Here is a 16,354-nt window from a genome sequence, read left to right on the forward strand (position 1 = left end):
TAACTAGTGTGGACCTTACAGAAAAGCATCCTGATCTCCCCCCCCTCACAATTTTAATATTGTGGAAAATGTGATCACAATAGCTCAAATTTAAAAATTAAGTCACAAAAACAGCAAAATATTTCATTATTTTACTTTACAGCAACGCAAAACACCATGTCAAGGAATTCAAGTACTATTAAAAAAAAAAGTCCAAATGATTTGCCGGAGTTGGTCTGTTTAGTAAATCTAGTTTCCATTTTCGAATTTGACTTGAAATAAACGTGCGACTGAGCTCGACTTGCAAGTGCAACATCTTTTCAAAGTGTGTCACTCAGGCTGGATAAAGAGAGTGTCGGTGGCAAATGTTAAGAATGGGATGAGGTTGGAGAACGTTGAACAACAAAATTTATTCCTTCAGTACTGTATTTCCAAATGGCCATACTTTTCCACATCCGCCAGGGGGCGCCCGTGGTTGAACATCATCTTCCAGCGTCTTCTCGGAAGTCGTGCGTGACAAGCTTTTTACTTGTTCTTGTTGGGCTTGCTTTTAGCTGCTGTAACTGACGGAAGTTGCTCGCCTCAACTTTACAACTTAGCAAAGATCGCGCAATGAAATCGACACGAAGTTACCAGTTTTCAGGAATTCCGTTGTTTAGTGTTGTGGGGGACGATCCCCAGAAGATGATTTATTTTGAAAGTCAGCATTTAAATGCTAAATAAATAAACATTTAAAGCATTCAGCACCAAATTTAAAAATAACTTAAGATCAATCTAAAACAAATCAACAAAAGGATGCTTAGTCTTAACGGAGGCTGGTAGGCAGATAGTTCGCTGCAAAATTACGGATATATGCATCAAAATAATTTCACTCTGTATAGAACCAAATTTTATGTTTCATTGAACAAATTTCTATTTCTTGAATGACAAGCCATCTTGAAAGAAAAATTGAATATGACTCCAACACTGGAAGGGTGGCGCAGCTGCAGAGCGCCTGCCTCACGTCTCTGAGGACGGCGACTCAAATCCCGGCCCCGCCTGTGTGGAGTTTGCATGTTTTTCCAACGCCGTAACAGATGTAGATAGGAGTGTAGAAGAGGTTTTGCCTTTTTTTTTTTTTAAATGAACCAACATATTAAGTCCTTTACAATTCACAAATGCAATAGCACAAAACTGCATTTCTGTGCACTAAATGTATTTCTGTAATGAGTTCGTTTCCCTTCCCCTGCTGACCCCCTGGCGATTTGAATTTGTATGTTGTGTGTAAATAAAACGTTTGTGACTGAAAATAAAACATTTCTGAGGAAAAAGTAACTGAAGACGAACTTGATTTTTTTTTTTTTAAATAGCTTGTCTTCAGAAAAAAAGTTAAACATTTACTTACACAAATACGTTAACAGTAACAAAGCCGAGACATCAGCTATTGTCGTCTTTGGTGGCTATGTGGTGACAAAAAACCAAAACAACCAAAAAAGGGCTTATAGATATTTAAAGTTCCTATTGTTCCTTTGTCATGGTCCCTTCCACCATTCACTCAAACCAGAACAAAGTGCTTCGCCTTGTTTTGCTGAATGAGGAAGTAAGTTGTGCATAAACCAAATTATCCAATGACATCCAAACACGTTAAATAGTTGGCAGCGGGAAAAGCTGAGCTCTTCTTCTATTAGCGCTAACCTGTCACATCTGACACGGACAGCACAACAGCGAAGGGTATAAAATAATTCTAAAGACATTAAAAATGTCTTCGACCACATTGAAGATCGTTATCATCAAGTGGGGAATATATGGCACAGTGGGGACATCAGAGAATTCAAAATCCTTCCAAAACTGATGAAAAGACAAGAAAACTGACCAGTGAGGCTGCCAAAAAGAAGAATTTCTGCCAATTGCTGGTGACAGAGTAGTACATTACTGTCCTCCTCAAGTGAGAGACAAAGAAAAAGGAAAAACACGGGCTGGCTAAATTTTGTAGAAGCAACCCATACAGGAAAAGGTACTATGATTAAAAATACTTCCCAAAAGTTTATTTAACTGCCCATCACCCCAAAAATGCCGACTTTGCACTGGAGATGCCTTCAAAATCTGGCAGAGCCGCCACATTCACATGGCTGCTACCCAAAAAAGACAAAGGGCTGCAACCAATTATTAGTTTGAGGGTGTGTACATTTATACAAGACATGATTGAAGTCAAGCCCCACATTAAAATGGCCGACACTATTTAAAATGCAGGCAAATAGAAAGAGATACACATGCATCTATGAAACATAAAGCTGTCATATACACGACAGCAGTGATTTATTGCTTTGCTTCCTGCGCCTGTACAAGAATTTGTTGTGCCCCCCCCCCCAATCTTTTCAATATCTTTGCTTTATTGTCCTTTTCTACAGGTGCCAGTTACATGCTCACAGAGCAGCCGGGGTGAAAAACTGAATCGTTAAGTGTCACAATAAATACAAAACACGGATGGAGATGGGATTCAGAATGACTTGAAAGGATGGTTGGATTTCCTGGGGACAACTTGCCCCCCCAACCACTGTGTTCGTTTGTACAAGCGAGTCAGCCGGTTGACACAAAATTAACAAAGGTGGCTTGTGGACAAACACAGCAGGAACAGGATATGTGGTCTACATCAAAATTAGTTCATTGGTAATTGGTACATAAATAGAAGTGTCTGGGTATACGTCATGTGTGCAAATAACACTTGCAATGCATTTACATGTACTTGTGGTAATGATAACATCAAAGAAATCCTCTGCAAATATTCGTATCTGGCAGTTCTTCATGATTGCAGCCAGGAAAGAAAGAAGCAAAACAGACTTGTTGAGATGTGAAGCTTTTATCCTCTGTGCTGCTTGTAATTCAGTGGAAATTTCCCGAGCAGCAAATGCCTCTCCCACCGACGGGCAACTATTAAAAAGTCATGGCTCTCTCTTTTTGCAAGCCCTCCTCATTAAATCATATCAAAATTCCCAGACTTCCCACCCACCCATTGAGTGAAAAAAAAAAAGCACAAGTTCACCTGAGAATGCAAAATAGGTTTGCAACAGACATGCTGCATTTGCAAGGAACACAAACTAAAAACCATAGACTTTTGCTGTATAGATATATGTGTTCCTCTCGTCTCTGTAGGTATAGTCAAATATAATACAGTATAGCAAAGTAGACATAATACGCTGAAAATCAGGGGTTCCCGCGCTTCAGCAAGTGAAACGTTGGAAGTTATTTTATTGATCGTCAACTTGGGTTTTCATTTGGCCCGTTTAGGAAAGCCTCTTTCCAATGGTGGGTGTGGGCGGAGTACCCCTGACATCATCGCTCGCTTGCTAAAGTGCTCGACAGTCACAAGTGAAAATAAACATCTGTCTGCCTGCCTGCCTGCAGCGGCGCACACTTTGCAAAACGTGAGCGTGCAGGGCGGCCAGGGTGAACAACGTGCGCATTGACAGTGGAACCTCCAAAGTGCAAACATCCCCAAGTGTGGTAGAATGTGGAATTTGGACAACTAAAAGCTTGACCGAGTGTATTTATTCTATGATGAAAAGAAGGAAAACGTGACAACCACAGATGCAAAAAAATGAACGTTACCGTGATAGCAAAAGGATCTTGCTGCCCCCAACATCGGAAGCCTTACTTACAGTACTTAAAATGTTGTTGCGCACACAACAATACATCTAAAAATGCCGCACCGCACGAGCATCACTCAACAAAGGCCTCCATGTTCCTTCTCCGTGACGCGTCTGGCATACTCAAATGTTAAGCGTCCATCAATCCATTTTCAGAACGGCTTATCCTCGGTTGCTTGAAAATGTCTCAGCTGACTTCAGGCAAGCAATTTGACATGACTTGACTGCTCAAGCGCTTCACGAACTTCTTTCCACTTGTGACACTTTTGGGGTGTCGAAATGTGGCCGCAACCTGTACAGCAACTAAAGGCTCAAGGATGGATAAATCAATTTGCTTGGTGATCTCAATCAGAAAAACTGAAAGCATGTCTTCAACTTTGAAGGGTCCACTGTAAAGTGTCAGGGCGGGAAAACAAATCTGAAAGATGTACGAGTCTCTGCATTCAAACACAGGTGAGGACACACACATCATTTCTTCACCAGAGCCTGTCTCCTTAGCACCTGACATGCTTAAAAACTTGAAACAAACAAACAAACAAACCTAAATCAATCACAGCCAGATGCCCAAACAATCGATTACCTTTTAAGGGCTGCTATTTAAAATGGACTTGTGTCGAAGAGGGCTTGCTGAATCCCTCGTGTACACACACACACACACACACACACACACAGACACCAGAGCTTGGACTGAGGTAGGATGAACGTGTGACTTTCCCCACTTCAATATGTGAACTTCATGAAGGTGGAGAGCGTGGGCAAGAAGTGGCGACCTGAAGAAGACACCGCGAGAAGTCACGGCTGCATGACATGCTCGGAGCAACAATGATTCTTGTCCTGCTCTTAAATGCCAGGAAGGAGGTGGCCGGGGGGTATCTGCGTCCGTCTGCCCATTCAAAGCGATGCTATAACATACACAAACACCAAACAAAGTGTCCCTGTGTGGGAGATACTGATACGGGGAAAACGTGGACAGCAGCAGGGGGAGAAGAAGAACAGGAAGACTGCAGGATGCTCAGTTCTGCTGATGGGGTGATAGGGAGGGGCTTGCAGTATCATGTCAACACACACACACACACACACCACACACACACACACACCACACACACGCACGCATTCATTCCACTGCAAAGCCGCAGGTCTCCTCGATGGCGGTTAACAGCTTGTCATACAGCTTGTCGTAGGTCTCGTAGGGCGGAATGTCGATACGGTTGAAGCTGAGGAGGGACAAAGTAAAAATGTTTGGCAAAAAAAAATTGTTAAAAAAAAATTAGAATTGAATAATCCTCTCACTGGAAATTTTCTGTCACACTAAACAGAAAAATAACTACCCGTGTATTTTTAAAAAAAACCTTGCCTCATGAAAAGCCTTCTTACCTTCATGCTAACAAACAATGTAAAATGCCATGGATATGCTAACTGTTAGCAATGATAGCTTCAGAAGCAAAACAATGAACACAAATGGTGAAGTGAAGCGTGCCTCAAATGGGCGTGGCCTAGTGGATGACATCAGAACCTAGAGAAGGTTTGGTCCAGTCAGTTGGTCTGTACGCGAGTGCCTAGTCGCAAATTGTGCCCTTAAAACAGTTCCTTGCAAGTGTTCTCACTTTGCATTGTGTCACTGTCTCAATTTCAGCAAATTCAGTTGTAAGGCATTCGTAATAACATTCTGATAATATCAGTTAACAAAAAGCATCAGCTCAGGATTTAAGAATCATTCATTCCAAGAGTCGGGATCCCGTCTTCTACTTTGTTTTGGATTAAGGTCTGTTTCAGAACGCTTTCTCTCCATTTCCAACAGCATCACCATTGGTTGGCTTTTTAGTCACCGATCCAGCAGATTGGTTATTGGTTATGATGTCACCCCCCCAAAAAAAAGAAAAAAAAAAGCATTGGAATTTTCAAAATCCCCAATCATTTCATGAGATCACTTTGCATGTATTCTTCCTCTTTGCCGTGCAACGTGTTTCCATTTATGGACGTCATTTCCCCGTGTCAGCATGTTACACAAAGAATAGGTTTTGAGCAAATAAGTACATTATTGCTTCTTTTTTAACATTATTTTTGTGATAAGGATTGACTAGAAATAACAAGGAAAAAGTGTCCTATTAGGTGGGAAAAAAAATCTGCATAATTACTTACAGGAAGTATAAATGCATACTTGAGTGTCATTACATTTATATGGGTTTGAGTGCAATGATGACAAACCTGTCGTGTGTGTGTTTATATTTGAGTGAGACAAACCAGGTGTGGGCTTTGGGTAAATTGTTGGTGTTGGCATCAATCTGATGAATGGTGAAAAGTCTAGGTCCTGCAGCACCTGCGGGTAAAAACACCAAGAAAGCAAACAAGGTCCAGCAAATGTTTTAGTTTTACATGTAGAAAAACAGACAAGTTTCTGAAGCCGAATGATGAGGTCACACTCTGTCCAGGCGTTCTTGTGATGGCAATCATTGTACCTTGCAGCGCCTTGAAGCCCTGCAGGGGCACCCTGGAGGAGCCGGTGACAAACTGCAGCAGGCGCGCCCTCCTTTCCTCATCAAATGACTCCACCGCCTTCCAGAACCACTTGACCACGTTGCTGTCGGGCGTGCAGTGTTTGAGACGCGTGTTAGACTTCCAGTCGGAGACGTCGATCTTTCCCAGGCCGCACACGATCAGCTGGAAGAGGGGAGAGAATAGAAAGCTAAATCGGTTTGACAGGTGAGGAGCGCGACGACCATAATGGGCGCACTCGAAGGTCTTTCCTCTCGTACCTCGAGCTCCTTCTCGTCGAAGGATTTGAGCAGATGTTGTGGGATGACCTCATTGAAGCCTTTCTGCAGTGCCAAAAACTGAGCCTCGATGCCATGGAGGAAACGCCAATTCACATATAACCTGCAAAATATGGAAAACCCAATTTAGGCTGTTTGCATGACGGCAATCTTGTATGAGCAGAAAACAGCAAAGATATATGTCGCATTGTGACCTTATTTTTAATTTACCGTAATTTCCGGCCTACAGAGCGCACCTGGTTATAAGCCTCAACCAGCCCATTTGTAAAGGAAATACCATTAAGTACATACATAAGCCGCACCTGTGTAAAAGCCGCAAGTGCCTACATTGAAACCCACATTGAAGCACGAGATATTTACAAAGAAAGACGGTACACAGGAAGAGTTTTCAAAGTTTTAATACCTTAACTTAGCTTAACATAGCAACAACACGGGAGCACGAACAGGGCTGGTAAAAAAAAAAAAAAAAAAAACATATAGGTAAAAATAAAAACAGCTGTGGCAGCTACACAGTAGCAAGACGGCAGCAGCAGGAGCACAGCGCTAACAGGGCCGGTAAAAAAAAAAAAAACATACCGGTAAAATGCACTTCCTCGGCACATATATTCCACTGGTCTCACTCTTAACTTTTCTGCTTGAGTACCCGCTTGCGGCCGTTAGGAAAAAAAGGCACAAATTAGCCGCATCATTGCATAAACTGCAGGGTTGAAAGCATGTCAAAAAAGTCGTGGCTTATACGCCGGAAATCACAGTACTTTGTTGATGTGAAAGTCATTTACAGTTTGACCTACCTCGGTCATGTGACCTAGATAAAGTACAGCAAGTGCCCTGTGGTCCACCATTGTTGTTTTGGTTGTACTGAGGAGTATTCTAAGTTACCCAAACTATTATGACCCCCCCCCCCCCCCCCAAAAAAAAAAAAAAAAAATCTTCAATTTTCAAAATCCAATTTACGAATCGTAATTGGATTTTGAAAATCAAATTTAAACAGCAGCCTTTAATTTTGAGTCTGGTGCTTGGTCTACTTTCCTACCTGACATACTCCTTTTTGGTGTCCTCGCTGACAGAGATGCTCTTTCCGTTGGGTTTCAACTCATGCTGAATGATCTCGCCATAAGCGTTGTGCTCGACACAGAAGGTGTGGTCCAGGACGCCAGTGATGTCATTGTCCCTTGGGAGAAAAACAGCGATGAGACGTTAAGACTGACTTCTTCACATGAGGTGAGGTGACTCCTTAAAAGTTCATGGCAGCGACAAATTTAACATTGTACAACAACAGTTTAACATATAACATATAGTATGCGTAGTAATAAATCCCACTAATTAAGAATGAGAAATCAAAAACTGATTCCAATGAAGAACCACTTTTAAAGCCATTGAGTCATCATCATTCACCGTATTCCAATTCTCTTATCGATCCTAGTTGGGAACAGTTATCTATTTAAGCACCTTTTGGGAGTATATTCAAGTTGAGATTAATGAGCATTTATGGAATACAACACCCGAAAGTGGTATTAATAGGCTACATCACTGTAACTACACCACTGTGCCACCAAAAGAAGCATTTCATAACTGAAAACACGACTACCCTATCAGTACAAAATCGCATTAAATATGCAATATGTAGTAAATATCCATTAACTATAGCTTTACATTCTGGGAAACGGCATGCAAATATCACAGGTTTTAGGCTAAAATCCACCCTGCCATCAACTGTGACCGAAAGTTTGTATTGGCCTCTTTAGGACAGGGTGGTGCGATGTATGCATGGAGATACATATTTACTGTACACTTGTTGAAAAAAGTCACAATAAAAGTTCAATAATTTAACTCATTTTTCACAGATAAGTATATTGTTATATTAGCTGTCAAGGTAACGGATAGGTTATGAATCCCTCCCTTAATGTATTGCTAATTTTAGCTAGCCCGTCAATAGGGTTTTACATAAGCATTACAGTGGTCATCTTTTAAATGAACCTTGTATTTAAATATACAATACGTGTCATTATTTTTGGTGTGCGCATTTAGTTTTACAGTAAACTCCAATGAGGGTGCCGTTAAACAGTTTAAAGCACGGTCAGGGAGGTGAGAAGAATGTATGTCACATGCCTGCTGCAAGATACACGGGGTGAGTTCAACTCGTCTTTTACAAAGAAAGAACTTGGGAGACAAAACCTGCACTGTGCCAAATGGGTCACTTTTCTTCAATTAGAACGATTTCATATTCATTAGAAATCTTAATCAAATATCAAACGGGAATTTTTTTAAAAAATACATTCATTTTTTTAATACATTTAATTCCCCTAGACTTGTTTTTCTCCTCATACTACAAATCAGAGAATTGATCATAGAACCAATAAGTAGTCTCGAAAATGTGATCAAAATCTTACCAATTCCCATCCCTACAACAAATACAAATTACTGATTCAGTCAGTAGTTCTTAACTTCTTTTTCTTTCAGCTTGTCGCGATTAGGGGTCGCCACAGCGTGTCATCTTTTTCCATCTAAGCCCATCTCATGCCTCTTCCTCTCTCACACCCACTGTCCTCATGTCCTCCCTCACAACATCAACCTTTTCTTTGGTCTTCCTCTCACTCTTTTGCCTGGCAGCTCCATTCTCAGCACCCTTCTACCAATATACTCACTCTCTCGTCTCTGGAAATGTCCAAACAATCGAAGTCCGCTCTCTCTAACCTTGTCTCCAAAACATCCAACTTTGGCTGTCCCTCCAAAGAGCTCATTCCTAATCCTATCCAACCTGCTCACTCCAAGGGAGAACCTCAACACCTTCAGTTCTGCTACCTCAAGTTGTGCTTCCTGATGTTTCTTTAGAGCCACAGTGTCTAATCTGTACATCATGGCCGGCCTCATTGCTGTTTTATAAACTTTGCCCTTCGTCCTAGCGGAGACTCTTCTGTCACATAGAACGCCAGACACCTTCTGCCAACTGTTCCATCATGCTTGGACCCGTTTCTTCACTTCCTTACCACACTCTCCATTGCTCTGTATTGTTGACCCCAAGTATTTGAAGTCTTCCACTCTTGCTATCTCTTCTGCCGTGAGCTTCACTCTTCCTCATCCGAACCTCACATTCATGCACATATATTCTGTTTTACTTTGGCTAATCTTCATTCCTCTCCTTTTCAGTGCGTGCCTCCATCTTTCTAATTGTTCCTCCGCCTGCTCCCTGCCTTCACTGCAGATCACAATATCTGCGAACATCATAGTCCAGTCTAACCTCATCTGTCAGCCTATCCAATACGACCGCAAACAGGAAGGGGCTCAGCGCGAATCCCTGATGCAGTCCCACCTCCACCTTAAATTCTTCCGAGACACCTACAGCACATCTCACCACTGTTCTGCTGCTCTCATACATCTCCTGTACTATTCTAACATATTTCTCCGCCACACCGGACTTGCGCATGCAGTACCACAGTTCCCGTCTTGGTTCTCTGTCATAGGCTTTCTCTTGGTCTACAGAGACACAATGTAGCTCCTTCTGACTTTCTCTCTACATTTCCATGAGCATCCTCAAGGAAAATAATGCATCTGTAGTACTCTTACTAGGCATGAAACCATACTGTTGCTTGCAGATACTTACTTCTGACCTGCGTCTAGCCTCCATTACTCTTTCCCATAATTTCATTGAGTGGCTCACCTTTATTCCTCTGTAGTTTCAACAGTTCTGAACATCGCCTTTGTTCTTAAAAATGGGAACTAGTACACTTTTTCTCCATTCTTCTGGCATCTTCTCTCATTTAGTATTCGATTGAATAAGGTGGTCAAAAACTCCACAGCCACCTCTCCAAATTGCTTTGGACTTTGCCCTTACTAATCTTTGCCACTTCCTGGTCATTCACGCTTGCCTCTTCGACTCTTCCTTCTCTCCCATTTTCTTCATTCATTAACTTCTCAAAGTACTCTTTCCATCTACTTAGTACACTACTGGCATCAGTCAACACATTTCGATTGCACACCTTACTCCCCTTTACTTGTAGCACGTCCTTCCCATCGCTATCCCTCTGTCTTGCCAACCTGTAGAGATCCTTTTCTCCTTCTTTTGTGTCCAACCTGGTGTACATGTCGTCATATGCCTCTTGTTTAGCCTTCGCCACCTCTACCTTTCCCCTACGTCGCATCTCAATGTATTCCTTTCGCCACTCCTCAGTCCTCTCAGTGTCCCACTTCATCTTCGCCAATCTCTTTCCTTGAATGACTTCCTGTATTTTGGGGTTCTACCACCAAATTTCCTTCTCGCCTTTCCTACCAGAAGACAACCCAAGTACTGTCCTGCCTGCCTCTCTGAAAACCTTACCTACTTAACTACTGCATACAAATTACATACCAGGAGGTACTAATATGTATATATTTGGTAGTACTTTCCATGTGTACCCCATTCTGGCTATTCCATTGTGCATTTTAGTCAACAATAATTTACACTTTGCAGCCTACTCTAATATATGGAAGTCTATTCCCACCACAAAAAAGGGTTATACAGTGAAGAAAATAAGTATTTGAACTCCCTGCTATATTTCAAGTTCTCCCACTTATAAATCATGGAGCGGTCAGAAATTTTTATCGTAGATGCATGTCCACTGTGAGAGAGATAATCTAAAAAGAAAAATCCAGAAATCACAATGTATGATTTTTTTTAACGATTTATTGCTGCAAGTAAGTATTTGAACACCTGTCTATCAGCTAGAATTCTGGTCCTCAAAGACATGTGAGTCCGCCTTGAAAAGTCCACCTCCACTCCATGGATTATCCTGAATCAGATGCACCTGTGCGAGGTGGTTAGCTGCACAAAGACACCTGTCCACCCCATAATATCAGTAAGATCTAACTTGAAACATGGCCAAGAACAAGGAGCTGTCCAAAGACACCAGAGACAAAATTGTAAAACTCCACACGACTGGAAAGGGCTACGGAGAAATTGCCAGGCAGCTTGGTGAACAAAGGTCACTATTGGAGCAATCATTAGAAAATGGAAGAAGCAAAACATGATGGTCACTCTCAATCTGAGTGGAGCCCCATGCAAGATATCACCTTGTGGAGTCTCAATGATCCTTAGACAAGTCAGGAATCAGCCCAAGACTACACGACAGCACTTGGTCAATGACCTAAAAGGAGCTGGGACCACCGTTTCCAAGGTGGATGTTGGTAATACACTAAGACGTCATGGTTTGAAATCATGCATGGCACGGAAGGTTCCCCTGCTTAAACCAGCACATGTCAAGGCCAGTCTTCAGTTTGCCAATGACCATTTGGATGATACAGAGGAGTCATGGGAGAAGGTATTGTGGTCAGATGAGACCAAAATCAAACTTTTTGGTCATAATCCCACTGACTGTGTTTGGAGAAAGCCGAATGATGAGTTCTAGCCCAAGAACACAATCCCTACTGTGAAGCACGGGGGTGGTAGCATCATGCTTTGGGGGTGTTTTTCTGCACATGGGACAGGACGACTGCACTGTATTAAAGAGAGGATGACTGCAGCCAAGAATTGTGAGATTTTGGGGAGCAACCTCTTTCCCTCAGTCAGAGCATTGAAGATGGGTCGTGGCTGGGTCTTTCAACATGACAATGACCCGAAGTATACAGCCAGGAAAAACAAGGAGTAGCTCCGTAAGAAGCATAACAAGATTCTGGCGTGGCCTAGCCAGTCTCCAGACCTAAACCCAATAGAAAATCTTTGGAGGGAGCTGAAACTCTGTGTTTCTCAGTGACCTGTCTGATCTAGAAAAGATCTGTCTGGAGGAGTGGGCCAAAATCCATCCTGCAGTGTGTGCAAACCTGGTGAACAACTACAGGAACCTTTCTACCTCTGTAATTGCAAACAAAGGCTACTGTACCAAATATTAACATTATTTTTCTCAGGTGTTCAAATACCCAGCTGTATTTCACACATACAGTGGTACCTCGGTTTTCGAACATCTTGGTTTTTGTACAAATCGGTTTTGGATCGAAAATAGATATTTTTTTGCTTTGGTTTTCGAATGAAAATCGGTATTCGAACACCCCGACCAGCTGACCCACGATGATTTGTTATTGTGATTTCAAACGGACCCCTGGAAAAAACAGAAAAGACGTCATGCGCACGAACGCGCACGGCCCAACCAGTTCACTCACACACTTCTCTTCTCCCGGATGTTTCCCAATACTGTAGTTACTTTTTTTCTTCAAACTGAGCAACATTAACCCCCAATCATGGCTCCAAAGAAGGCAAGTGGAACTGCTGGTGCTGAAAAAAAAAGTGGTGCGTAAAACTGTCGACTTCAAGAAGGATTTGATAGCCGAACACAAATACTGGTCTGAGTATTTCTGAGCTATCGAAGAAGTATTGCATGGCGAAAACGATGATCAGCACCAGTCTGAAACACAAGGATGCCCTCACAGCAAGTGATGTTGCTAAAGGAGCAACCGTGTTGACGAAGCACAGGCGACAGATCTTGGAGGAAGTCGAAAAGTTGCTTCTTATTTTCATGAACGAGCAGCAGTTAGCTACGGATAGTGTTGACGAGGAAGGGAGGGGATGTCGTCTGATGAGGCTGAAGGCAGGAAGGATGTCTCAAGTGCCGATATTAAAGCTATCTGTGCTAAATGTATCGACATCCATAATTTTCTACAACTTCATCACCTGAATAAAGCTGAATGTTGCAGAGCACTGCAAAATTTTAATATTGTTGTTATGAGCCACTTCAAAAAATGCCTAAAAGATGGCAGAAACAAACATTCATTCTTTGTGAAGAAGGGGCGAGTCACCCCACTGAAGACATTCGAAACTGTTGTTTTGCATTGCTTTTTTCTTTTGTTCCATTAACCCTACCTCTAGTTGCAAGTTAATTTTTTTTACGTTATGTACTTTCTGTGCAAATAAATAATTTGTTTCTTTTCCCCCTCGTTATTGCTTGTTTAAAGTTATTCTGCAGAGTCGCTACAGATATGGCAATGCACTCCTAGCCTAGCATATGCTACTAGGCTAAAGCATACATTTTCAGCAAAACAAATATATTTCTTAAATGATTTAATTATAAAAAGTATCTAAATTATTCATGTATTTCAACTATGCAGTTTATTATCAGGGAAAGCTTAAAAAATCGCTTTAAAAAAAAAGAGTTTTTAAGCTTGGAACGCATTATTTCATTTTCCATTCATTGTAATGGTAAAACATGCTTCGGTTTTCGAACATTTTGGTTTTCAACCAGCCTTCTGGAACAGATTGTGTTCAAGAACAAAGGCACCACTGTAAATCGTTAAAAAAAATAGATTAACTCTCTCACAGTGGATTGCACCTACGATGAAAATTTCAGACCCCTCCATGATTTCTAAGTGGGAGAACTTGCAATATAGGAGGGTGTTCAAATACTCATTTTCTTCACTGTATCTATTTATTTATCTTTATAACGGGGCAAGAACCTTGTTTCTGGAAGTGATTTTCATTTCTTTTAAATGGAAAAAGCCATTTTCTACTAGTGGACTGAAATAAAATGAAATAATAATTAAAGGAATTAATAAAAACAAAAACAAAAGATCTTCCATGTATAGTCCTATAAGTTGGAAGGAGGCAAGAGAGCTTTGCAGAGCTTGATGGAATGGATGTCATTATTGAAGACTACTTTAGGCATGGACTCACAAACCCTGACATAGTTGTTGTTTTGGAAGAATCTAATAATATCCAAGTCAGCCTCTGGACCCTGGAGAAAAAGCTACAGAAGGTGACTTCAATATTCCATCAAACGATGACTGGCAAGCAACACGGCAACATTGGGATGCATTAAAAATGGATTGTGCAACGGATATTATTACATACAGGCCTACAAATGCAATTCATATCATTTGACTGAATTTTATGAACTACATGTAAACTTCATAAACTGCACTTTTGGATTCCCGGTGAGTGCAACAATTTTTTCAAACTTTTATTGCCGTTGGATGTGATTGCACACATGAACATGAAAATGTTCCGATAGTGGCAAAAACAAACCAAAACAAAAAAAGCTTCACTGCAGATTTTTTTTTTAAACTGCCAGAAACAAGCTTTCTGCCATGGTAAAGGGGAAACATTTTTTTTAAATAATTTTTGGAAGGTGATTTCATATTTATTCTCTTTTCAAAAGGAAACAAATGTAAAGATGGCAGTCACATGACCCAAAATTCAGCAGAGGGCGCCACATGTATTTCATTCCGCTTAGATTTTGCTTTCGGTTATTTTCTGTATTTTACTGTGTAAATCTAAAAAATAAATAAACAAGCAAAATAACAGAAAAAAAAGTAAAGTAGCATGAATCGCTGTAGCTGGTAGACGGCTCGCACTTTTCAGCAGAAAACCAATGCCTGGAGAAAATAATGTCTTACAGGATCCAAACAAGACTGTTGTGGAGGTCAGGGTCCACAGACTCCATGTCGTCCAGTGTGATGGGTTTTCCCAGCAGTTGTTTGTAAAAAGGCAGTGTAAAGCCTCCGTCAATGTAGTGGCCGTGGAAAACTGCCATGCCCATGATACGACCCACAAAGTGGAAATAGGACAGGTGCTCCTGCAGATTAAAGATGACATGAAGGTGTACAATGGGAATGTAATTTGTGGCGGTTGGTCAGATATGCTTAACTATTCAATCATTCTTACGGGGTTGACAGCCGAATCGGGGTTAATCTGTAAAGTGTAGATATCGTCTCTGGAGTACTGGAACAGGCCGTAGTACGGGTTCAGCATCTCATGGGACAACAAGTACAACCATTCCCTAAGACACACACCAGTATTAAATATAATAATGTTTGGTAAGATATGACAAGAACATGTTGTACTAGAACAAAGTACCGTGCAACGCCGCCGTAGTCTAGACCCTCTTCTCCTCTGAATTTAATCATCAGTCTTTTCCACAAATCTTTTGGTCGCATCTTCATTACCTGCCGATACGACTCCTGCGGTTTAACAAATACAACTATATTAATATCATATACCATGCATAAAATAAAACTAAACGAACAGAAAAAACTAGTCTTCCAAGTGATGTATGGGTTTGAACAATTTTCTCTTGCTTTTTTAATGCCCAAATGCTGCTGAATGGAATGAATAACAACACAAATGTTATGGTTCAATATGATCAAAATAGCCTAAATGCTGTGAGGCTTCTCTAAGCAGTCACGCCATCCCTCAACTTCAGAATCTTTTTGTTCAACTATACAAAATGCATTTGTTTTTAACATTTTGTAAGAGTGGACCCCTTTTGGGGGGGCTCAGTCTCAAACTGGCAGCCTGTGGGCCATTTGTGGCCTCTAAAATATTATTTTGTGGCCCCGACCTTACTTTGAACATTTAATGTTTGTTAGTGCAGCCCTCAAGTTTTATATGAATGGAACTTTTAAAGTGTTGTGTGCGGAGCTGACGAACCTACCAATCAGGGTGGGGTGTATGCGTCTCAGGGGTATGACATTGGCCTCGCCTCAGCCAGAATGTGCCTCCAGCGGCCCCAAGGTAAATTGAGTTTGAGACCCTTGGTCTAGAGGCTATGTCGCAATAAAAATCTCTGCCCACAGCGACAGCGAGCTTTTCTGGTCAAGAGCTCTGTTGCTTTTAAAATTTACATTGAAACCGTTCACCTGAGCCAGCATGTATAAGACTCAAAGTTTAGCCTGAGACACAGTGCCAACACCAGTTGTTCAAGCAGAACTTGGCGTAAACCAGCAATACATGATAGTGAAAACCCTGCACCTAAAACACTTTTTTTCTTTTTTTACATTTTTACAAATGTAACAATGTGTGGTATGGGAGGCTATATATTAATATAACTCAAACAAGATGTTGTGAGTACGAGTATGGGACCTACAATGCTGGGCACAGAGAGGCTGAAGTGGATATGCAGCCTGGTGTTCCACACGTCTATGTCTGTCATGTCAAACGGGGATGAAATCTTTTTTTTTTTTTTTTAATTACTCAACTTGAACTTGTGAAGTTACATCGAGCTCACCACCTTCATTCCCTCC

The 16,354-nt window shown here is 41.4% G+C and overlaps 1 protein-coding gene across 5 annotated transcripts in view; it reads right to left on the reverse strand.

The window, feature by feature from the left end:
* Nucleotides 1–4,699: 4,699 nt before the first annotated feature.
* Nucleotides 4,700–16,354, reverse strand: part of LOC133506074 (E3 ubiquitin-protein ligase SMURF2-like) — an 88,373-nt gene continuing 76,718 nt past the window's right edge. For all 5 annotated transcript variants that reach the window (XM_061829817.1, XM_061829816.1, XM_061829815.1 and 2 more), the window contains 8 exons: nt 15,189–15,292; nt 14,997–15,111; nt 14,729–14,907; nt 7,407–7,544; nt 6,356–6,476; nt 6,059–6,260; nt 5,844–5,919; nt 4,700–4,816 (listed from right to left, as the gene is read on the reverse strand). In XM_061829817.1, coding sequence (XP_061685801.1) covers nt 4,717–4,816; nt 5,844–5,919; nt 6,059–6,260; nt 6,356–6,476; nt 7,407–7,544; nt 14,729–14,907; nt 14,997–15,111; nt 15,189–15,292 — 1,035 coding nt within the window. In that variant the 3' untranslated portion in view covers nt 4,700–4,716. The remainder of the gene's footprint in view (nt 4,817–5,843; nt 5,920–6,058; nt 6,261–6,355; nt 6,477–7,406; nt 7,545–14,728; nt 14,908–14,996; nt 15,112–15,188; nt 15,293–16,354) is intronic.

The sequence above is a fragment of the Syngnathoides biaculeatus genome, chromosome 9 (assembly GCF_019802595.1).
Source record: "Syngnathoides biaculeatus isolate LvHL_M chromosome 9, ASM1980259v1, whole genome shotgun sequence".
In the NCBI taxonomy this organism is placed as follows: Eukaryota; Metazoa; Chordata; class Actinopteri; order Syngnathiformes; family Syngnathidae; genus Syngnathoides; species Syngnathoides biaculeatus.